This window comes from Eleginops maclovinus, chromosome 1 (genome assembly GCF_036324505.1).
Source record: "Eleginops maclovinus isolate JMC-PN-2008 ecotype Puerto Natales chromosome 1, JC_Emac_rtc_rv5, whole genome shotgun sequence".
NCBI lineage: Eukaryota > Metazoa > Chordata > Actinopteri > Perciformes > Eleginopidae > Eleginops > Eleginops maclovinus.
In genome coordinates, this window is record NC_086349.1 from 14,303,335 (window position 1) to 14,327,378 (window position 24,044).

The following is a 24,044-nucleotide window of genomic DNA, read 5'->3' on the forward strand; positions in this document are numbered from 1 at the left end:
TTTTCTATCACAAACGCAATGACGTGATCCACACAACAACCTTGCAAAGGTAGAATGGACTATCTGGAAATGTGGTGTTGGTATATGATTGTATGGTATAGGATTTGCCCACCAATTTCAAACTACAGGAATGACACCTTTGACAAGTTAAAGAAGTAGTAAATGTTTTTTGTGTTTTTTTTGTACTTTTAAACAACAAAATGATGGTTCAGAATGCTCTGCCTCTATAGTGTAATGGTAATGCTGTAAGATGTTTAGTGATAATTGAACAAAGACAGTAGCTTCTGGCTTTTATAACCTTCCACAGTCTGAGTCACTTTCCATCCAGTAAGCTGAAAACCACTTTGTCCTTTTTGTCCTGAGTGATTCCTGTCCTCCAGGAAGTCAATCATTTTCCTTCTCCCTGCTGATTGGAGGTAATTAGGCGAGCCAAGTTTGTAATTGGATAATAAAAGATGTTAATGAGCCGCTGTCCTATTTACTCATTCTGTGGCAGTGAATAGCAGGACACAGCTTTGCTACACATCTCTCTGTGATACAACTCTAATAAAAAACGATACATTTCACAATAATTAAAAGATGTACATGTTAATCATATAGGAATAATCACCTCTATAAACTTGGGGTAATAGGATAGTTAAGGCCTTATAGCACATTTTAAATAATCTGTTGGCCTCAAATGTGTGTAACTGTAAGGAAACTAAAGATCTTGGTCAGTACATTGCACTCATGGATGCATTTGGGACTATTGTGATGTTTACTGTTTATATTTATTTTGGGTCGATTGTTATTGAAGAATACGTTTCCTGCATGAACTCGACTTGAATATTACCTCTTTTTTTAAGGTTTAATGTACATTTTCAGCTTCATCCAGAGGTGCCTTGACAAAAACGAAGAAATTAATTTATGGTAACAACCTTCATAGAAAAAGGTCATTCTCTGAATCTCATTTCACACGGACTCAGTCCTCCTCTCTACCTTTAGTGTGCTTCTGCTCTTCCATTGTCCGCATCTTGATACTGACAAGGTTGACATCAGAGGAGAGCTCTGACACCGGGTGAGTTAAGACTGCCAGCTGTTAGCAATCAAGTCTATTTTGAAGTCAGGGACACATGGACCCCCAGGGCCAAAGCAGCAACTAGCCCAACCCCTCGCCCCCCCCAACCCAGCCTGCAACCTCCGATCTCCCTGGTCCCACAGATAGCCAGCACAGCTGTATTGGTTCCAGATGTTGCAAAGCTGCAGTAAGGGCCGTTTACCTAAGAGGACCCCAAAAAGACGACGGACCTGCACAGAGCGTGGTAATGCCGCGAACACGGAGCTGTTCCAACAATAAGCAAGCACACAGCTTAAAATATTTGAAAACACATAATAAATATCTTTAATTGAAGGTTAAACATAATATTCTCATACTCCTGTCCTTGACAGAGGATGTACTGTATGCTGTGACTGAGAAGACATTACCTCTGCAAACTGCTTTTAGAGAAAGGCGTCAATGTCAGTTAACATTAAACATTGGCTTCTTCCTTGATGGACTTGCTGACGTCACTAATATTTGCCTGAATACTAAAGAGTCTAATCTTTATGGTAACTGGGCCTTGAAAAATGTTAATGTTTGGACATGGTTAATCAATCATCAGTATCTAGCTCTAGGCCAGGCGAAACAAATCTGAAGAGTAAGAATGGACTGGCACTGGAAATCTTTGCAGCTGCATTGTTTCTCTGTCGAACAGGTCGATCAAAACTCTCAGGAAATTGGTTTTGACAGGTGGAATGTCCCGTTAACATGTCTTGGCCTGCCCCCTCTCTCTGCAAAAATGTGATCAAAGAATAAAATAATAGTAAATATGTAAACAGGAGACTAATTGAAACCGTATCTGTTACCACATACATGTGAAAGAATGGCAATAGAATCGGACATTATTAGAAACAAATGAGCGGTTAACATGAAAGTCTTCATGATAAGTTTTCTTTCTGTTGCATGTAGTCTGCAGATGATCATGTGTGATCTTGCTTTGATGGCACCTAATTTGAACAGACCATTGAACACATCGGAAGGGAGGCAGACACGTTTACTGCAGGTCTGTACCGCCCTCATGTGGCCCATCGAAGAACATAGGACCAGAAGAATGAACCAGATGGTGACAGGAACAAATTCAGATTAGATACAATTTAGATGGCGACATATTTTAATCGTAAACTGTACACATACTGTTTATGTGTCATTTAGTCTATTGTGAAATCACAATGTATGGATTAAACAAGTACAAATAATTTATCAATATCAATCACTTACAAAGAGGGTACAGCATTACTCTAGTTGATTTTGACACGTTCCAAATATATAGGCGGAACACATTTTCACAGCCATAAAATATCAACAAATAGAACAATTACAGCTTCAAAATGTCAGACAGTTAAACAGTAGCTGAACTGAAACCAAACATAACGACCCCTGGTGGCTTTACTTGGGAAACCAGTTACAATACGGTAATGTGTGTACCAAATTTGTATACAGTATAAGGAATAAGCACTGACACCTGATACATTATTATCAGTAGGTTTACAAATGTCCTGTTACGTTGTTGTTGTTATTATTATACAATAAATTGTTATTGTTAGTACTATATAAAATAAACATAAATACTGATGTTGATATAAGAATTGACATGGTGAATAATGTTATGCAAATATCTGGAATACATGTGCTCTATATTATACAAGCAATACATATTGTTTTTTTGAAACATAATTGCATATTTTCCCATATATTACTATCCTAAATCTAATTCTTCTTTAATAACAATAAATCTGTAGGTCACTGAGAGGTAAAATCCTAATGACCTGTGTTGTGCTGTGGATTTCTCTACAATGGAAGTCGTTGGGAAGATGTCTGCCTCGAAAGCACTGCCTTCTGCAGATACCGTATCATGTGTCACAGCAGACAGTTACTTACTGGAAGTTACCACATCTGGTGAAATGACTCAACATTACTCCGCCTACGTCTCCTTCTGTGGAAGTTTACCCAGCCCATCATTCTAGTCTTTCGTTTCAATGGAAGGATATACATTTGTTTAATTAATATGCCCTGTTCTGTTTTTCCAGGCATGTGATTGCATGCTTTCAGGGCAGTGTCATCTTGGTAGTAATAACAAGACAAACACTGCACCTACTAATGTAAAACACACGATACGCACATTTAGACACAGCTCTCCTTTTACTTTGCATGAACACGCCTACATGCACACGTCATCATCATATTAAACAGCAGGCGTGATGTTTGAATGGCAGAGATACCTCCGTCATGTGTGAACTTGAACGTGAGGGCAGGAAATAGAGCTCGCCTCTGGTCGTGTGTAACAGGGAAGTAAAACTTATACTTTGTTCGTTGTTAGAAGTTGTTGGTGTGCTCAAATGTTCCGCACTCTAAGTTAATTTATCCTCGGTTAAAACGACAGCAAACTGTGCAGTTTTTAATGGACATACGTGAGCATTAAAGTGAGAGATGGAGGCAGGAAATGTTCAGTAGGGTATTTGATCCAGCGGAATACTTATGAGACGGAGGACGAAGAGGAAACGGACCAGAGCATTTTTCAATGTTTTGAAATAAACATTTAACTGACGGTAAGTTTCCTTGTTGTTTGTTTTATCGTAGGAATATGATTCTGGAAAATGTATGCGGCCTGCAGCTGAGAAGGCCTTGTCAATAGTGAGTGAATGTTGCGTTATAGAGGAGATAGTCTTTGTCATGTTTAGTTTAAAAAAACGTGCAGAATTTTTTTCCGCCTTTTTTCTTTTACAGTTATGCAATCCTTTAAATGGGACTGTCTCAGGATTTATTTAAACTTAAACCAGTTAAAGACAGTGCCTCCAATCGTTGTTTTTGCTTATGCAATGGTCGAAAGTACAACCCTCTTTATCAACCCCTTCACCCTGTGCTGAATATGATTGATTGTTTTCTGTTCAATCCTGTAGCCTACCTCTCATTTCTTTTAAACTGGCATTAACACTGGAACTGATTATATACTAACATTCGTTACAAATACAGTTCATATAATATTTTTAGAAATAACATTTAGTAAATACCATATCAGGCAACACTTTAGCAGCTGTGCTTTGTGATCCAGTACATGCTTATTTCATTATCTAAGATGTTGAATGATATAACTAACCTCATAATAACAACAATAAATAAGTACAGTCCAACAATACTAATAATGAAAATAATAAAAACACATTTTATTTGTATAGTACCTACCAAAACAAAATAACAGTGCTTCACAACAGAATGTTAAATAATCCAATAAAATTACGCTCAAATAAAATAATTATAAAAATAACATTAATGTTGGAATAAACAAAAAAAAGAGTATACAATAAGATTTTAAAATAACAACATTATAAACTTTATTATGAGCCCAGCAATGATTTCTTTTAAATTGCATTTTTGAGGACAATGATTCCCCCACTTTTTTTTTTAGAAGGGACCCATCAGAGGATTGTAGGCTCATAGAGGATAACATATTTATTCATATCTTTGTAGGACTGTGATGAATGTAAATATTATCCAACCTGCATAAACAATTGATGCATTTATAACACATGCGATGTAGGGTTAGTTAAATTCCTTGTGTGTCTCAGTTTTGAAAGGCATCCAGGTTCAGAAGTGTACACCAGGGGCCGGAACACTGTCCAGCTGATCCTAACAATCAGACTGGACATCTTGAAAAGCTTTCACCAACAAGGTGAGGAGAATCATGACCCAGCTAAGTTAAAACAGCTGCTACTTCCACAGCATGAGTGTTAAGTGTAAACAAACGTAAAAACCAGATGATCTTTATAAACAAGCCAATAGAGACACCCCTAGGAGATGGAGCTCATAATAAAGGCCCACATACTAGGGCCCAGACACCAAACAGATAGTATTTAGAATAAATGTATACTTAAACATTGTCTTGATTTGAAAATGTGTATGTATCATACAGTAATATTAAATACCTACAAAACTACTGTAAGGCTGACCCTAAACCCTAACTAGCTGCCCTAACCCCAAATACTAAATATCAAATTATCCTTATAAATGTTTTCCATCGTTTATATAGATGGCACGTTGAAATATCAGTGTATTTTATTTAAAGGAATAAAGTCACTAGTTTACATGTAGTGTATTCTAGCTTTATTATATTTTAGTAGCAACTGCTGCCTTACCCTCTTTTATTGAAAAATCTGCCGTACAAATGATCATATGACAAATAGGCTACTTCAATTACGCTAATGCTTCCTGTACACACAATAATAGCTCATACAGTATTCAGCATCTGGTGTCCTCAGTAACTCAACTATTGAAAGATCCGTTCTTAGGTCCTTACCACAATACAACCACTTTCTCTTTCACATCAAATTGAAAAGTTTAAATCGGTATGGATGTTGAAGCTGCAAATCACAGATTAATTCAGAAAAATCTACGTAACACGGGACGTGTTAACACAGGATGTTGTTATTTTACAGTTTGTAAATCCCTTTTGTGAACTCAAGCTGAAGTTGGTGTACACATTTTTATTTATTTAACAGTCAAGCGAGCACTTGTAGAGATATCACCCACAATTTATAGATATTCAACTTCACTTATTGGGTGAATGATATTTGGGCATATGACTTGTTATACGTGTCAGATCAGTAAACGTTGCATTTTTCTGTGAGGAAGTGCAGCAGTTTACAGTGTCAGTTGGCAACCAAATTTCAAAGACTCAGCGTTTTTTCATTTTCAGGGTTTTGAAGCGTAACACTTAGGTTTGTGTTTCTGAAAGATTATTGTTTGTATTTGACCTGGCATTGTGTTTCTGTTCCCCTGAGTCTGATATAAAGGAGTCTGCATTTGTAGGATTTATAACTTGTTGTTAACCTTTTGTTTGTTTATTGATATTACAAGACTTTTGTGAAGTTACAAATTCAAAATGATTCATACAATGATTATAAAATTTTCCCAAGTTTTAAGTTCTGAGAATGCTAGTTGCCCAGTATTGGTATGACTTCCCATTAAGCAGTGACATCAACAACACCAACATGACACCTGGTTTTTCATTCTCTAACAGATAGGATCATATATAGTCTGTCATCTTCAACAAGAAATGTAGCTAAAGTTGTAAATTTATCTTTATTTTGTGTATTAACAGCTTGCAGAAGGTGCTACTTCTCTCTTTATATTACTCAATTTAAGTCCTCAGAGGTAAGATTTGTGGTTTTGGGCTTTACTAATAAGATAGATTTGAGTCTATTCGATGAGAAAGTATATTCAACGCGTCTGTATAGAACATATGACTTTTTGACTCTCCCCTGTGTTACAGTCCTTTACCTGTCATTCCTGCATAGATATTTGTCACATCATGGACTTACTATTGGCAATGTGCCAATAATGTAGTCACTGTACAAAAACGAGAAAAACAACATATTAACATAAGTGTATTAGAAGGATCTTGTACCCCATTTTGGCTTAAATTGAAAACTCTCCTGATCTGCCACTGAATTCTATTGTGCCTATACAGTGGAGGAAACAAGTATTTGATGCCCTGCCAATTAAGTTAGTTTACCCACTTACAAAGAAATGAACAGTCTGTCATTTCTATGGTAGGTTTACTTTAACAGTGAGAGACAGAATATATATAAAAAAAACAGAAATGTACAGTAAAAAAAAAGATATAGTTTAATATGCATTTAATTGGGGGAAATAAGTATTTGATCCCCTTGCAAAACATGCCTTAGGGGAAAGAGGTTATCAGCCAATATTCTACGATACATGGCCCTGTCCATCATCCCCTCCCCTTAGCAGAGAAACCCCCCCAAAGCATAATGTTTTTTAGTTCTTGGCTGACCCCTCACCTTTCTCATGATCACTGATGCCCCAAGAAGCGAGATCTTAGATGATGGAGACCCAGATTGAGGGCAATTGATGGTCATTTTGTGCCTCTTCCATCTTCTAATAATCGAACCAGTTGTCTCTTTCTCACCAAGCTGGTCTTGAAGCCTATGCCAGTCTTGTGCAGGTCTACAATCTTTTTCCCTGATGTCCTTAGACATTAGTTCCACCATGACCACAAGACCTGTCTTTGGTCTTGCCCTCGGAGGAGAGGTTGTAATCTCATTTATTGACTGTGGACAGGTGTCTTTTATCCAGGTAACGAGTTGATATTAGGAGTACTTTCTTAAAGCGAGAGGACTTATTTAACTGGTCCGTGGGAGTCAGAATTCTTGTTGGTTGCAAGGGGATCAAATGTTTGTTTCCTCCAATGTATAAGACATTGCTTTATTTATAGGCACTGTTGGAAGAGCGAAAGGAAGGACGCAAAGGAATTTGTAGCAGTTATGTGTTTTATGTGGCCCCTGGGATGTTTCTGGCAGTACACAAAGTCACCCAAGGAATAATTGCAAATCAAGGCTATGTATTCTTGTCCCTGCCTATGAAAGAGGACTCAAGAAAATTGAGGAAATATTTGTACGCAACAGAAACTTGATAACATTGTGTTACTTGTGTAACTCGTCCAACATATCTCTATGAAAATATTGAAGAAAATCAGCCTTTTTAAAATTGTCAGCACTAAAAGTGCAACGTCTCAGTACATTAAATAGTGCAGCTTCATCTGGGCAGTATGTTGCTAATCCTTTTTCAAGTCAATTTTCTAATTTAGAACCAGCAATATCTCAAATCACAAATTTCACTCATGAGCTTTACGCTCTGCACAGCATACAACATCGCCTTTTATCCCTCACTTCGGATTAGAACATTGTTTCCCCAAAAACATTTTAACTGGGAAAAAATTGTCAAAACCGGAGGTAGAGCAACTGAGGAGGGATCCCGCTCGCTGGACAGATGGATAAGAATTGGATGTTATGTGTACAGAACAACCTACTCAATTAAATGTTTAAATCTTACATGTAGCATCTGACCGTGATTTGATCCAAGCTGTGGTCGTTTACCTCGCTCTCCTCCACTTTCCAGTCTGTTCTCGTTCTCTCTATGAAAAATAGGAAAGACCAAAAAAAATATCTGCAAGTAATTCATTATTTTAAGTACAACACAACTAAAGTTTGTGTTCTGTGTTAAATACGAGTTACAACAGTTGTCTTATTCATTTTTGAATACTTGTACTGTATATGAGTAGTTGTAACTCACAGTGTATAGACATTCATTTGAAGAAAGTATGTAAACATTGGCTTAAGAGACAGATTTATGTCCTGTACCTTGGCCGGGGTTTTCCTGTTGATTCCAGAGTTACAGTTATAAAGCAGCCTTACTGAGGTGTTGCTGCAACATGTGAACTCAACTTCTATTTCAAGAGACCAAGATGACTGCAGGATGGTGACAGGATCATTGTATGTTTATTCTTCTAAACCCCGGTCCAAGTATGATTATGTTCATTAGAAGCAACATATAGTTTGAGTTTGGCACCTCACTCCACATATTTACATAGAACATTGAGTGATGATGAGATAACTATCTCCCCCGAGCCTACAGGTGGAAGCTGGGTGGTGTTGGGGCAGCCGAGCATTGCCAACGTGAACGCAGCAGCAACGTGGAAGCAGCATTAGCGAGGCAGTGGCAGTTCTGGCAGTTTAAATAGAGCAGCAGATTTAGGAGATTGTGATGGTTGGTTCTAAGAGTGGCAAGGGGCGTTGTGTGTGAATGTATCATTGGTGCTCGAGTTAATTGCCTGAAGTAGCTTGCAGGCTTTGCCCCATTTATGTTCATGCCAAAACACATTAAACAGCCCTCTGTGAAACAAGTCTACTGTACATTCATTTGCTCTTACTGTGGTTGTTTGTTGTTTACTGTAGAAGCTTCTCTGCAGGACTGACGTGCTCGTTTACAAGTATAATACGTTGATATTTTTAACATACTATACTCTGACGTATTTCATGATTATTTCAACATACTTTACTTTGACTGTATTCGATATAGGATACTTTACCATTTCCCCTGATATTTAAAAAAAACTATACTATGACTTTTTTCAACTTAAAATACTTAAAGCTTTTTTCATATTTTCGACATACGCTGCTTTTCCATTTTTCTTGATATTTTAATTCACTATACTAGAGCTTTTTTCTTGATATGTTCGACATACTAAAATGATTATTAGTATCAGCCCTACACCATGCCACTTTTCATTATATATTTGAAAAACTATACTATAACTATTTTCATCATTACATTTTTTGCGATATTTTCAACCTACTATTTCTTCATGCTATACTATGCTGTTCATTATACTTTAGACAAACTTTACTTTGACATTTTGACAAAATGTTCAACAAGCTATACCATGACGATTTGAATCACGCTTTCGACATACTATGACTATTTTCAACATACAATACAATGACAATCTTTATGATATATTTGACATACTATGACTTCTTTGGAAAATGAAAACCTTAATATGCTATGACTTTTCAGATTTTCGAAATACTATACCATGATTATTTTGACAACTTTTGACAAACTATACAATGGCTTTTATGGTTCAAATTTTTCCACAATCTTTACTACGAATTAGTAATGATAACTCTTAACATACTGTAAATATTCTATATTCTAACTTGTTTTCCACATAATAAATTATAAGTTCTATACTATGACTTTTTGACATTCTTTAAAATGTTTACATTTGTATAAATTATTGATATACTATTATAGTTGTTTGATTACTCTTTTCATTCATTGTTTTTTTTTTGTGAGATACTGTATCAAAACTTATTTTAAAGCATTTAGGAGAAGTGCATTCAGGCTTATCCTGACACGAACCTGCTCAAAGCTGTAACAGTGTCTTTGAGACAACTTAAAGCACTTTTAAATACACAAGTCAGCATTTAACAATTCCCAAAAACAGTCATAGAGGCTGACATACAATTCTTCAGGAATTATAAACATTCATACACAGTTGCAAATAGGGGTTCAATATTTTCCCAAAAGACACTTACCGTTGATGGATGACCACTCTACCTCCTGAGCTACAGCCACCTCTTTGTGTGACCTCTGTGACCCCTTTATGACAAATCCAATTAGATGATAAACTTTGACATTTAATGTGACTTTTTTTTATGACATACTGAACAATGACTTTGTACACCCCTGGTCCTATTTGTTGTTCTCTTTCTGACTAAATTAAAGATACTTTATAACGTAAAATCCGTCAACACTGATCACCAAAGAAACAGAAAGTAATTTTCATCATACATATGACAAAAACTCAGAATGCAGACAGATATCAAGCTTTCAGACGGTTTGAGTTTTAACAGTATGGGGTTCTCCCCACATGTGGGAAGCTGATAAGGCTCAAAGGCCATAGGTGCTTGTTGCCAACAACATACTTAAGACTTCTATCTGTTTCTCCCCAAAGCTATGGTGTTTTACACATTTTTAAGAGCTGGAAAAAAAAGCTGTTTCCAGATTATAAGATATTGAATGATAGATATTTCTAATATTATCACAGATTAATATCCTCAATCATCTAAAATCAGACTTAAATACATTACTCTTTCTAGATTTTCTATGCACGGACAGAACTACAATTAAAGTACTGGATAGAATTGTAAGTTTTAGAAAACTACAAGTAATGTATGTATAATCATTTATATAACAATGACTCAGCATAATTGTTGCCTCCAATTAGAAAAAGATCATCTTAAAAAATGGATATTCCATATTCAACATTAGATAAACACAAACCCTTTCAAAGTACATTTTTGGCTAAATATTGCTAATAAAAAGTTATTGATTGAGTAAATTGGTACAGATCAGTTGCAGCATTTACAATGATACATGAATCTATGAATTTAAGTTTTAAGAATGCTTAATCCTTCCTTTCCAGGGTTTCCTTTTCTTTTTGAGATTGTTAAACATTTTGGGAATTCTTTAACTTTTCCTTTTCAGATTTTGAAATAACATTGATTTGATCATTTTTATTTCTTTGACTTTGACTAGAATGACACAACATTGATTTGATTTGATTTTGAGCTAAATAAACGTAATTGTATTTATAGGTGGAGTGGCACTTCAGTCTTACAATTTATGCATTGATTGATTTTAACTGTAGCCTGAATTAAGTAATGTTAATGATATACTGACTAGTGTTCAGCTTACAGCTATAGTTCAGTTTTGATTTATAGATTTATAGCTTTGAAGTAAAAAAATAAGTAAAACGATTAATGATAATCTGATAAAGATAAACGACAACAAATAATTAATGATAACATTTATTCAAACTTGAAATGCTCATGTTGTTATGTAACTGTGAATTTCATGTATGTTCATCAATGTGCTTTAGAAAAGATGCTCCAGAACACTGAAGATGAGTTTTATTATGACTGGTGCGTCAGCCATTGTGGTTGAATGTTTCAATCTGAAATATTGATTGTTTAATCTGATTGTTTGCGACAATTTGTAGAATGCCAACAACCTTTCTGAAGAGTCTCATTTTTACAAGTCCACACAAATTTATTATTAGATTACGGTTTATTAAATAATCAAAATTGATAAGAAGAGTGGAACTGTTAGGGAATATTTTGTGTAAGCTTGTAAATCTTGAGCTCATTCTCTTCTCTCTGTCCTCCTTCGACCTGGCTCTACGGCCTTGCAGGTGCTGTTATCTTCATTAAGGAGGGGCAGCCTGGGCTTTCGAAGCCTTGTTGTTCCCACAGTGGGTGCGAGCTCATGCTGACATAAGATTGGCTTTATTGTTTAGGGACAGCTAGCAGCAGTATATCTGGCCCACTATGCTCCAGTAAACAACTTATCTGTGACCTAGAAGACAGTTTAAGTTAAACGTATTGTCCGAGCTTGTTTAGTCTGACGTTTGAAGAATGTTGATTATCCATTCGGAACTAGTTAAAACCTCTTCCTATTGTCGAGATATTGAGAATTGGTTTGGCAACCGCTGTGGCAACTCGTGTCTACAGTAAATGTCTTGTCAATTCTCCGGCCGTAACTCTGAATAAACCCAACAGTGTTTTGCCATCAAGTTCCTGCTCTCCAGTGTCTGTCTGAGTTTCGTCTCCATTGCTTCAGAAGTTTCCACCACAGTTAGCAGTCTTTGAAGATTCACATCTTCAGGAGGAATACATTTACTTGAGAGTTGGGACTAAGGGTTGCAAATAGGGTAGGAAAGTAGGAATGTATACAGACTTTTGATTTGTTGATAATAAGAAAAACATGGAATCATGCCTTCCTTATTTGTTGACGCCAGTGGGGTGAGTTTTATCAAAAGACATCCTGTTTGTTTCCACTGACAAGTTGTACATAATGTCCTTTACTCCGAACTGTGTAGCCCTGCTTGATCATGGCCCAGTGGATACACATGTCCCAGATGATCCAACGCCTGTCTGATGACACAGTCAACAACCTCTATCCCCCAACCGCCTTTCCCATTGAAGTCAGACATTTTTTAGCTGAATGGATTGAGAGCCAAAGATGGTATGACACAAACACATGTGCACACACTTTACAAAGTAACATGAACATGCTTCCAGAATATTAATGCATATGCTTAATGTATTTTCTTGATCTGTGGCCTTGTGTATGTGTGGATCTATATGTGCATTGGTGTGTGTGTGTGTGTGTGTGTGTGTGTGTGTGTGTGTGTGTGTGTGTGTGTGTGTGTGTGTGTGTGTGTGTGTGTGTGTTTGTCACAGGGACGACTTTGCGCTGGATAAGATGGAACTGGAGAGCCAGGCTCAGGCTCTGTTGGACCAGACCATCAGCATGCTGCAATCCCTTTCGCAGCAGAATGCCAACGTGGTGGACAGAATGAAGTTGATGCAGATTAGCAGGAACATGGTAGGGGAACTGAGACACATTGAATGCAGTTTCGGTTTACATTCTACACATGTATGACTGTGTAGCTGCCAGTGGTTTCAGCAGGTTTGTTTCGCTCATATGGCTGGAAACAAATACAGGAAAATGGTGTCATATGTATGAGAATATTGTGCTTGTTGGGCTTTAGAGATCGTTAAAGATGCCCACAACATTCTATAAGAAATAAAAGCCCACACTATACTGACTACTATACTGATACTATCAAAAGGAAAAGAAGGTCTCATCAGTGACATTACCTGAATATATTAATGAATACTAGTAGCCACACAGTGGTTTTTTGGATGGTTTTTAAGGATGTGTAATATGCTTGCTTTACAGACCATGATTAATCAGCAGCCTGTACGATTTGCAGTTATGGTCAAGGAAATCCTTGCGAAGGAGAGGGCTCTTCTCGGCACGGTAATATCTTTCAAATAATAAATACTGTCTGTGTTTAGTTTAACTACAGACTTCTTCTTAGTGTGTGAAAGGCATACTACTACCAACTATTTCACTGCTTTTTTCAAGGGAAATGTTGCATGCATTTATTTTAGTATGCAAGTAACAGTCACCAGTTTGAAATCTCTCTTTGATGTTTATTGTTCTGTTCTGACATCCGTGAAGATAAAGATTCATCTGTTTTCGAGATCATTTCCACCATCTATTTAATATAAAGTATTAGCATTGTTTATTACAGTTCTGACCCACACATAATATTGTAAGTGTACTGAGTGCACTTTTATGTTTCCAGCGTCCTCAGAAGCCCAGCCCTCCACAGTACCAACAATACCCGAATAGAGAGACCTCGTTCCCCAGCATGCAGGATGTAGACCACCTGGTTTTAAAGGTGCTGGAGGTCCAGGACGCCCGGCAGAAGATGCACGCGCTACAAGAAGAGCTCAACTGGGAAAGGCAGAACTGTGAGGGTTTACAAGGTGAGAGACACAAACACTAGGAAACACAAGGTAAACTGAACACAGAGATTATCTTTAGTAGAACCCTTCATGTGAAACATAATGCATGGTTTCATTTATTTGTTTGTCTGCTTTTGAATTTCTGTTGGTTTGGACTCATCATATGATGTTATTGATTGTTTGCACAGGACAGATTCAACAGAACGGACTGGGTCCCACGAATCCAGAAATCCAGAAACTCCAGAATCACATCCAACAGCTGGAGTACAACGTGAAAGCACTGGCCACGGTGAGCTTTGTAATGGCTTCAGAGTTCCATGATTACTTCTTCTTAGAGGGATACTGCTTTTGTTTTGTAATATAGATTTCTGTAATTAAAGATCCTAATTTTCTAAACAAAATAGACAAACAGCTGCTGATTTAACTAATTAGAGAGAGCTTCATGCTATTTAATCATTCTTTCGGCCTGATGTTACTTATCTTACTAAAACAGATTGATGTCGGTTGGCTATTTTATGAAAGAAGACTGATTATTATAAAACCATCCCAAACCAGTGCTAAAACAATTGGTCAGGTAATCAATAAGTCGATTGACAGAAACAGTTTAACTAGTTGATTCATAGTTTTCAATAAATAATTAAATGAAGGTTTAAAATGTGTGTATATTCTGACCATTAGTACAACATCTGCAGATTGTATTTGTGTTTGAGATTTCAGAATGTTCAGTTTCACAAGTTTATTAGAGTAGAAATTAAAAAGTTTATGGATAAATGTGGTCTTAGGTATGTATAGATGTATTTACTATGTCTGTGTTTGTATGCATGATATGTATTGAGGACAAAGACATGAATCGATGTGTTGGCCCACGTGAGAAAGTGTAATGTGTTTGGATGTTGCTTGTTGTAGAAGCGTTTCCAGCTGCTGAAGGAGTGTGTGGATTGTTTGGATCAGTGTCAGACCCGACTGATTAGCAGGCTGAAGGCGTGGAGGTGGGAACAGCACAAGGCAACCATCGGACATCCCTTTGACGAGAACCTCAACCCTCTGCAGACCTGGTGAGGTGCTACCCACAAGGAAAATAACAACCAGTCTGATGATTCTTGGTTTTAAGCTTTTAAATATCATATTATTTGGTAAACACATCATACTGTAGGATGTGACAATCATATCAGTTTAAGTTTCTGTGTTTGCTCTTTCTCTTTTGCTCCCTGACTATCTTTTAATTGTTTCTCTGTTAGGTGTGAGCAGCTGCTTGGCGTGAACGGGAAGCTGAGACAGGAGTTAGTGTTGATAGGGGAACCAATCCCAGAGCTCCAGGAGAGGCTGGGCAAACTCCTGCAGATACTGATTCAAAGGTAGCACATAGTAGTGACATGGCTTTTTTTATAGATTTGTATTGCCTTTCACAGTGGAGAACTAACTCAACTTAACTCAAACCTTTCCCTCCTTTTCTCCTGTACAGTTTCAAAACAGGAAGTTTTTTTCCTCACTCATTGAACTGATGTCTCTTTCAGCTCTCTCATGGTGGAAAAGCAGCCGCCTCAGGTCATTAAGACCCAGTCAAAGTTTTGTACAACAGTGCGATATTTGCTTGGGGAAAAAGTTGCTTCTGGGAAGCCTGTTGTACTGAAGGCGCAAATCATTAATGAAATGCAGGCCAGGAATCTGGGCAGTGTACCCGGGTAAGTCATATTTTCACAACATGGAAGACTGCACCTTGCAAGCAGATATTCTATACCTCTGTTATCCTTAACAAATATTTAATTTATAATGATATAATATCATTTCACAAAGTGTTCTATTAATGAACTGACATTGAAACTCTTTGTTTTGTTACCTGCAGCGATAATGTTGGGGAGCTGATCAACAATACAGCCATCCTGGAACACAACGCAGTCAGCAAGAGCACATGTGCCACCTTCAGGAACATGGTATTCTTCAACCCCCAATTCTCAGCGTAGATTATTCATTTGTTAGGAAATGTAAAGTCTCATTTTGCTTTAACAGTCAATCAAGAAGATCAAGAGGGCCGATAGAAGGGGATCAGAGTCTGTGACCGAGGAGAAATTTGCTCTCCTGTTCTCGACAGAGATTACCATCACAGGCTGTGATACTCCCTATAGGATACAGGTTTGACCCTTTCGATTTTTCGTGCTGTTTTAAATTGTTCTATTCATCCTGTTGTTCTTTAAAAGTCAGTGATATGGGCTTCTAGATAAATGTGTTTTTCCTGTTTGAAATTCCATTTAACACCACATCCAATTTTTTGGCACATCATTTGTCAGCAGACACACATTAACAGCAGTGATACAATGATCTGTAAACAGTAAGGTAACAAAACTTGTCATTGATTTTAGATGATCTCACTGCCTGTGGTAGTCATTGTCCACGGTAGTCAAGACAACAACGCTCTGGCCACCATCATATGGGACTGTGCTTTCTCCGAATCAGTAAGTGAAAAATCTTCAATTTATTTTGTATTGCTTTTATGTCCGTTCACTTTAGTCTCTGTTATTTAGTCCCTGACATCAATATAAATGAATATGAGTGTTCTCGCCTCGTAAGCCTCTTTGTTATTGTAATCAGGACAGAGTGCCGTTCATGGTGCCGGAGCGCGTGCCCTGGAGGATGATGTACAGCACTCTCAACAGTAAATTCACCTCTGAAGTCCAGACCAACCACAATCTGGACCATTACAACCAGCACTTCTTGGCTCAGAAGATATTTGACAAGCCTGATTTTGCTGACGACTTCAGCAACATTTTGGTTTCCTGGGGCCAGTTTAATAAGGTACGCGCAGGTGTTTGTCCTCTTACAGAGACATACAGGCTCACACACACTGAATCTCATGGTGCAATTTCAATCTTCAAGGAGGTTCTCCCGGGTCGAACATTCACCTTCTGGCAGTGGTTTGAGGGAGTGATGGAACTGAGCAAGAAGCACCTAAAGACCTACTGGAGCGAAGGGTGATAAGACTTCCTTGCTGTTTTAACATTATATGTTATCAACCTGCTACAGTGAGTTAATATTTACAAGTGCTTCTTCCACTAGGCTCATATTTGGCTTCATTGGGAAGCAGCATCTTCACCTGATTCTCAAAGACAGGCCCAATGGGACGTTCTTGCTTCGCTTTAGTGACTCTGAGATCGGGGGCATCACTATTGCATATGTGTCTGCCACTGAGAGTAAGTCTCTGTTTGGACTGTGATGATGCTAAGGTGTACACTTTAAATAAAGTGTTGAAATACATTCAGTATATCCTTTATATATTTTATTTTATTACTTATTTCTTAGATTCTTTCCTTATTTTGTGGTTGGTCCTCCTAAACTATCCTGAATCCTGAATCAAAACAGATCGGACATTGTTCTTATACCCTTACAATAAATGTGGACGTCATTCCTCCTAGATGGGGGACAGAAAATCCAGAACATCCAGCCCTTCACCAAGAGAGATCTTGATATCCGTAACCTTGGTGACCGCATCCGTGACATCAACGACATAACATACTTGTATCCTGCATTTCCTAAAGATGAAGTGTTCAAAAGATTCTACTCAGGTAATGGTCTTCATGCACAAATCAGATGTTGGTTTTTTAGCTTAAGTGAGAAGATACGACTGATTGTGTTTTTCTGCTAACAGAGCCTCGAGCCTCACCCCCCGGGGGCTATATCCCTGTGTCTCTCCAGACTAGGGTTGGCACGTAAGGGAATATTTTACAAGTCAACCATGTCAACCATGTCATTCGATGGCATTAAAGTAAAATTGTTGTAAGGTGACATGTCTGTGTGTGCAGAGAGGGCAGCTCAGCCAACTCCCTGACCCCGTGTATGACACCCATCGCTGGAAGCCCAAGTAATATCTACCCTGTGTAAGTGTCACTTCTCTCTTCTTTCTCTCTTTCAATTTATTTTCATGTAAGCAACTAACTTCCTCTCATTCATATTCCCTGGTTTTAAATGATTGTCATGTCAAGGAGTTTATGTCTTCCATTTAAATATTTTAGTAATTGTGTCATGTCTGTGAATATTATGTTGCAAGAGTAAGTGGTCAACAAAACAAAATAGACAAACAGCTGCTGATTTAACTAATTAGAGAGAGCTTCATGCTTTTGAATCATTCTTTCGGCCTGATGTTATGTATCTTACTAAAACAGATTGATGTCTGTTGGCTATTTTATGAAAGAAGACTGATTATTAAAAAACCATCCCAAACTAGTGCTAAAACAATTGGTCAGGTAATCAATACGTCGATTGAAAGAAACTGTTTAACTAGTTGATTGCTTCTTTATTCAATTTGTATCTAATTGGCTTGGGTTTTGGTAATTTGTCTCATTATGTGCTTATCTTACATATTATTTATGCAACACCATCTACCATCAAGTCGCATAGAAAAGACAATACCTTTGCAAATTTCCCTCCTTTGATGAAGCAACTGAATTAAATTTCTCCAATTTGCAATAGTTAGCTAACTGTTTATAATAACAGTTATTATTGATTGTTGTTGTTTTTTTTGTTTCTTTCAGGCCTCAGTTCCAACAGCCATTAGGCCAGCCGGAGCAAGAAATGGAGGGTGTAACTAGTGTGGAGTTCACTGACTTCAATGAACTGTAGATTTTTATTTTTACATCTGCATACATCTATTTCTATGTGGATTTGACAGTGTTTAAAGCTCATAATGTGTGTATTTCTCTCTTCTAGTCCGGCTTCTAGCCATATGGAACTAGAATTGGACAGGCTTTTACAGAATCTGCAGGAATGAGGATATCCCTTCGAAGTTGTTTTTGAAGTGCAAAGCAGACGTAAGGAAGAGACCAGATCCAGACCAGTCGTCTGTTTCACCTTCAAATCCAAAAAGTGCATTCTCACTTTCTTACTCCACTATCATCCTCCAGATAAATCCAAATTTTGAGTAAAAATAAATGAGATTTTTCGGCGGCACAACATGTTGAGCTGGTGTTAGCAAGAAATCCTTTTACGGACAAAGTCAAACTGAGAACAAAGGAACAGAAATAATTGTGCTATCGTCGCTGTCCGCTGGCTTTTCTTGTTGTGCACCTTTGAAATACCTTTTTTTTTTTTCTCAGTGGTGGTTTTGGGAATTTTTTGATTGAATCATTGGACACCAGTATGTGATTTTAAGCCATGATGAGGGAAGTATTTCTCTCTTGTATATAAACTTCATAAGCCTCAGCTAAAGAATGCTGTAATGTTATACTCCCCCCTACAGTATGAGTGGTAAATACTTCCTTACTAAGACATTGTTATAAACAATAAACCTAACATGGTTTATGGTATAGTAAAGACAAGTTACATCAAATGGACAATAAGCTTTTCCATAACCATTCACTGCGAAACTCCACATTGATGGACACTTAGACAAAAAGCAGAAGTGGTGATGATGATGATGATGATGATGACGATGATAATGATGATGGTGGGTGATGGTGGTACTATATCTGCCTTCTTAAATACTCAATTGTGTGTATTTCTTTTTTATATGTGTGGTTTGTCACTCTCAGCCAATAATGCATGACCTTATACAAACAAGTGATTGGCATCCGTCTTCAGTCTTTGGAGTGATAGAAAACCTAAATAAATGACCTGTGTATGTCCAGACCTTTATTCCTATGCAAATTCTTGACTTAGAAGTAATTTTATGTAGGTTTCGAAGTCTTACATAACATTTGAATGTTTCTTGGTGTTGGAGGGTAAAAACAAGTTTGCTCATGGGATATAGATAAAGGGATTAGCATTGCAGTTAATATGATGCATTGCAGGGTAACGATCAATATTATTCTGAAAGGGGAAGCAGTTTCTTTACTTTGTGGGAGCTTTGAATCCAATTTTGTTCTCATATTGGCAACCTTTATCCACAGCTGAATATACGTCAAACCCATCTTCCTCATTACCAAACTTTTGGATTTCAAAGTCAAAGTTGTGCACGTGATACTTTAATAATGTGTTGGAAGTACAATGTTGCATGTTTGTTTCCTGGAGGATAACCTTTTATCTTTGGATTTACTTTTAGATAAATAGTTTTGGGGCTACAACTATAATCTATATAATCTTTCAATTGTGGTGACCAATAAAATCTCAGTGTCTCTCAATAATAAATAAAGAAACTTGTGAAATGTATTTGCAAGAATTTAGTTATCTCCCTTAAGCCAAACTTTACCGATATCACTGCTGTGTTGCACTTAACTTTTACTGCCACATACTCACAAACATGACCTTATCTGATTGGCAAATGTTTGAGTAAATAAAACATGTCACTTTGTTTAATTCTCAGAAGTATCATGAATATGTATACATCTAAGATGTAGTTTGGTCTTATGTAGAACCATCTATTTAAAGCCCATACTTTTCATGGTCAGTCTTAAATAAAAACAGACAAAGAAATGATTGGAAACATAAGAATCTTCTGATATTTTTTCACATATAAAAATGATAAATCAATGGCATTATGATCGGGAAGGTATGCCTGGTACCAGAAAGCCTGTCCATTGAGTGAAAGCATATCGGTGTATGACATAAACTGCATCACTTCCATAAACCATAAGCCAAAGAGAGACATTGCATTACTAGCATTGTATATTTCCTATCCATCCAGTTTCAACAATCATGAAATGATTTTAAAAAAGAAAGAAAACTTTACACTGTACATCACAAAGCTTTTCCATTACAACAATAAATCTAATTTTAACATGTCACTAAAATGTAAATTCTAATCAACCACTGCCAGGGAAATCACACTGAAAAAAAAGATTATGTAGAGGAAGCAGAAAGCGAATCAGCTGACATGTCTGGTTCAAACACTGCTCTGGGGAAATTTGTCAAAATGCTAACATATCTCAGTGACCCGTATCCTTCCCTCCATCCCAGCAGCTTTGGATGTCCCCTCATTAGAGCAGAACAAGATGGCTGCCTTTTAAATAAAGGGAGGAGGTAGGGTGAATGAAAAAGGGATGGAAGAGAGAGGGGATGCCAGGCCAATGTAGAGCTTCAACTTCAGAGTCAATTCTCTTCAGTGGGTTGTATGAAAATAAAGGTGTACAGTAATCACACTGTACAAAACACACTAATGATTTCATCATCTTTCGGTGACCTTCTCTCTTCACCCAAATATCAGAGAGGAGTTTGTCCAATAAAACGATCTCACTCCGTAAGAGCCACCAAACTCAGTGTAGAAAAGAGAAGGCACCAGGTGTTTGCCAACACTATCAACAAGCCACCACACCTCATGCAATCTTTCATTTCTAACCTCAAGTTAATGTAACAAAGAACCTTCGGTTGTGTCAAACAACACAATTCAATTAGAAAAAGCGTGTTCCTCATGACAGCTTGTAAGGTTTGCTTGTATTGTTTTTCCATGGCAGGCACGCAAAAGTAAAAGCAAACCAACTATCACACAGCTGTACAGGAATCTGTGATAAGCCCTGCTCTAAAAGCAGAAAAAATCATTTAAAATATAATCCAAAACAAATATTGTTAAAGTTGTCTAGAGTGGTACAAACCTGCAGATTTCCAAATATAAGGCAATAGGTAACACAGTTGATGTCAATTATACCATTTAAAGTGTTTGTTATTCTACCTAGTTGAAGACTGAGCTCAGGAACGACCAGATAGCTTTGTTTAGGGGTTATTTTAATATGAATGTGTGTGTGCTTCACTATATGAAACACAATCTCCAAACTGAATAAATTTGGCTTTCAGAATTGACTCCAAGGATTTATTTTTATCTGATATAAAAAGAGGATATTTCTAAACATGGTGAAATGATGCCGTATCAGTATGTAAAAAGGCTGCATTTCCCCCTAAGTTATGTTTTCATGCTTAAAAGAAAAATTCATGATACAGACAAAGGATTTCGGCAATGAAAAGTGAAAAATAAAAATGATCAATTAAAACAAGCACACACACATACTCATGCACAGAGATATGCATGCACACCCACCTTCTGTCTCAAACAATCACACACGTAAAACTAAAAAAAAAGCCAAATAAATACTGGTAAAGTACAATACGTACATGTAATTTACCCAAAGTTCATTAAACAAAATGTAACGAAGGGCGAGATCACACCGGATCAAAATGGGAAAGCATGCAGAAGTCCACTGCTCTACTGTAGCTTCACTCCTAGCAGACTACAAAATAGGGAAAAAACAAAAAGAGAAAGAAAGGGAAATAGCGAGAGAGGCCCCTGTCCTGAGCAGTTATAGCCACCTGGTCAGCCAGGAGTGACTGACTCCCCACACCACGCGGCACAGGATGCTTCCTTCCGTGGCAAGTGTTCTTCTAACCCTCCATCTTTGTCCTGCAGTCCAAAGGGGAGGAGGAGGAGGAAGGGTGGGTGGAGGGGAAATCAGGCGAGATTGTCAGGGCTTTGGGTTCCGCTTCACTGTAATTCAGTAGGTCCAGTTCTGGATGCAGAACAAGGATAACAAAGGTGTTTGGGATGCTATTAGCATTTGTGGAGGCGGGGAGGAGGTAAGTGCGCCAAAACGCTGAATGGGCTAAGGATGGACCGGGAGCTGAGGGTGCAGATATAGGGGCAAGGGGTGAGGGAGGGGGTGGTCAGAAAGCCAATCTTCCTACCCAGGCTTATAGGGCCTGTGTCTTGAGCTCGATGGGCTCCCCCCTGGTCTCCTGCTGGCCCTCAGCCTCTGGGGGCCGGATGCCCTTCAGTGTAGCGAGCCTTTCAGAGAGGTTGCGCACACGGGGGAAGAGCATGAAGTCGTACACCAGAGCACCCAAGGCAGCTCCAATCATGGGTCCAACCCAGTACACCTGCAATAAACAGCAAAGACAACACACAGAATGTATCAGTGAGTTTGTAGATATCACATAAGTCTAAGTGTATGTCCAGGATTTACAGATCATCTTACCCAGTGGTTGACAAAGTTCTTGACCATGACAGCAGGGGCGAAGGACCTTGCTGGGTTCATTCCCGCTCCAGTGTAGTACATCTAAGTGAAAGACAGAAAGAATAGTTTAGAGTTAGGACTGCATGTGTGACGGGATACAACAGTCACATTCTTGGATGAATTCCAAGTGAGTCCCTTGTTGGTGCTTACCCCTAGAAGATGCCCCATGAGTACAGAGAAGCCGATGGCCAGGGCAGCAGAACCCAGGCGTCCATTGCGTCTCTCATCAGTCACAGCAAATACGCAGACAACAAGCTGCAGGGTGAGGAAGACTTCCATAGTGGTGGCCATGCCCAGGCTGATGCCTGGCTGCAGCTGAAAGACGAGGCATAAAAGGTGAAATTAATGTGTGCATGCATTAAAAATGCTCATGTTCTTCATTCAATCAGATACAATTACATTATTTTGTACACATTGTGTTTGGTTGACCTTGTGTGAAAATTCAGATCTATGTTACATTTTCAGGCAGAATGTTAGGCATATGTTCTGTGTACAAACAATATTTATATTGTAGTACATAATTCACTATCTTAATATTTAACAGTGTGTTTGTGAAAAAATGTTTTCTAAGATTTGTAATACAGTACTCAGGACAAATAATCAATGTGGTATTGCAGTGGCAGGTGGTCTTACCGTGTTGAGTGCCAGGTTTCCCCTCATGTTGTTTGGTGTGACTCCGTAGAGCACAGCAGCACCGGCCAGTGCTCCGAGACACTGGGCCACGATGTAGAAGAAAGCGCGGAACAGCGACATCTGGGAGCCAATCAGGTAGGCAAAGGTAACAGCTGGGTTGATGTGTCCCCCACTGATGTGGCCAATGGACTGGATGAGGGTGGCAGCCGCCAGCCCAAAGCAAAAGGCAACATGAAGAACATTAAGTGGCCCAGTGGTCCAGCGGAGGGCTGCCCCCAGCCCAAAGAATACAAAGAACATGGTGCCGTAGAACTCGGCAAACACAGCCCGCCAGAAAGACATGGACCTGAACTCCCACATGGTGGCAAAAGTTCAAAAAGCGACCTCTAAGCAATGGAGGGATGAAAAGTTAGGAGAAAAACTACCTCGTCAACTTAAAGGAGAGGATCTTTCTCCACAACAGTGAAAACCTATGAAACCTATAAAAAACAGAACTGAAGCTGACTTCCTAAAGCTAAATGCAACCACTAGTTAACTGCTCAACATGCAACGGTGAACAATCTGCAGCTCTGAATTCTGATATCTGTCATAAAAAGCTCCTGAGTGGAGCAATTTGCCAGTCTCTGTGCATCTATGGGCCAACCCCGCTGGTTTTTAGTAGAAGAACATAGATAGACAAACGTTAAGCATGTCCTGCAGACATTCAGCCTCTTTACCAGAGCAGGG

The 24,044-nt window shown here is 38.2% G+C and overlaps 2 protein-coding genes across 3 annotated transcripts; one reads left to right on the forward strand and one right to left on the reverse strand.

The window, feature by feature from the left end:
* The first annotated feature begins 3,284 nt into the window (after positions 1-3,284).
* On the forward strand, positions 3,285-19,383 carry stat6 (signal transducer and activator of transcription 6, interleukin-4 induced). 2 transcript variants are annotated; one of them, XM_063893551.1, is made up of 21 exons: positions 3,285-3,624; positions 4,642-4,745; positions 12,321-12,466; positions 12,685-12,829; positions 13,187-13,267; positions 13,599-13,782; positions 13,950-14,050; positions 14,668-14,816; positions 15,000-15,116; positions 15,276-15,443; positions 15,605-15,692; positions 15,769-15,891; positions 16,119-16,211; positions 16,348-16,551; positions 16,633-16,727; positions 16,813-16,946; positions 17,169-17,318; positions 17,402-17,462; positions 17,556-17,630; positions 18,285-18,368; positions 18,460-19,383. In XM_063893551.1, the coding sequence occupies exons 3-21, from the start codon at positions 12,333-12,335 to the stop codon at positions 18,518-18,520; spliced, it is 2,247 nt and encodes a 748-aa protein (XP_063749621.1). In that variant the 5' UTR covers positions 3,285-3,624; positions 4,642-4,745; positions 12,321-12,332; the 3' UTR covers positions 18,521-19,383. The 2 variants fall into 2 exon arrangements, with proteins under 2 accessions (XP_063749621.1, XP_063749611.1); XM_063893541.1 differs by lacking the exon at positions 4,642-4,745.
* Positions 19,384-20,160: 777 nt separating this feature from the next.
* Positions 20,161-24,044, reverse strand: mipa (major intrinsic protein of lens fiber a). The gene is made up of 4 exons (XM_063893562.1): positions 23,319-24,044; positions 22,836-23,000; positions 22,647-22,727; positions 20,161-22,548 (listed from the first exon to the last, which is right to left on the reverse strand). Exons 1-4 carry the CDS (start codon positions 23,676-23,678, stop codon positions 22,363-22,365), a joined length of 792 nt encoding a protein of 263 aa, XP_063749632.1. The 5' UTR covers positions 23,679-24,044; the 3' UTR covers positions 20,161-22,362.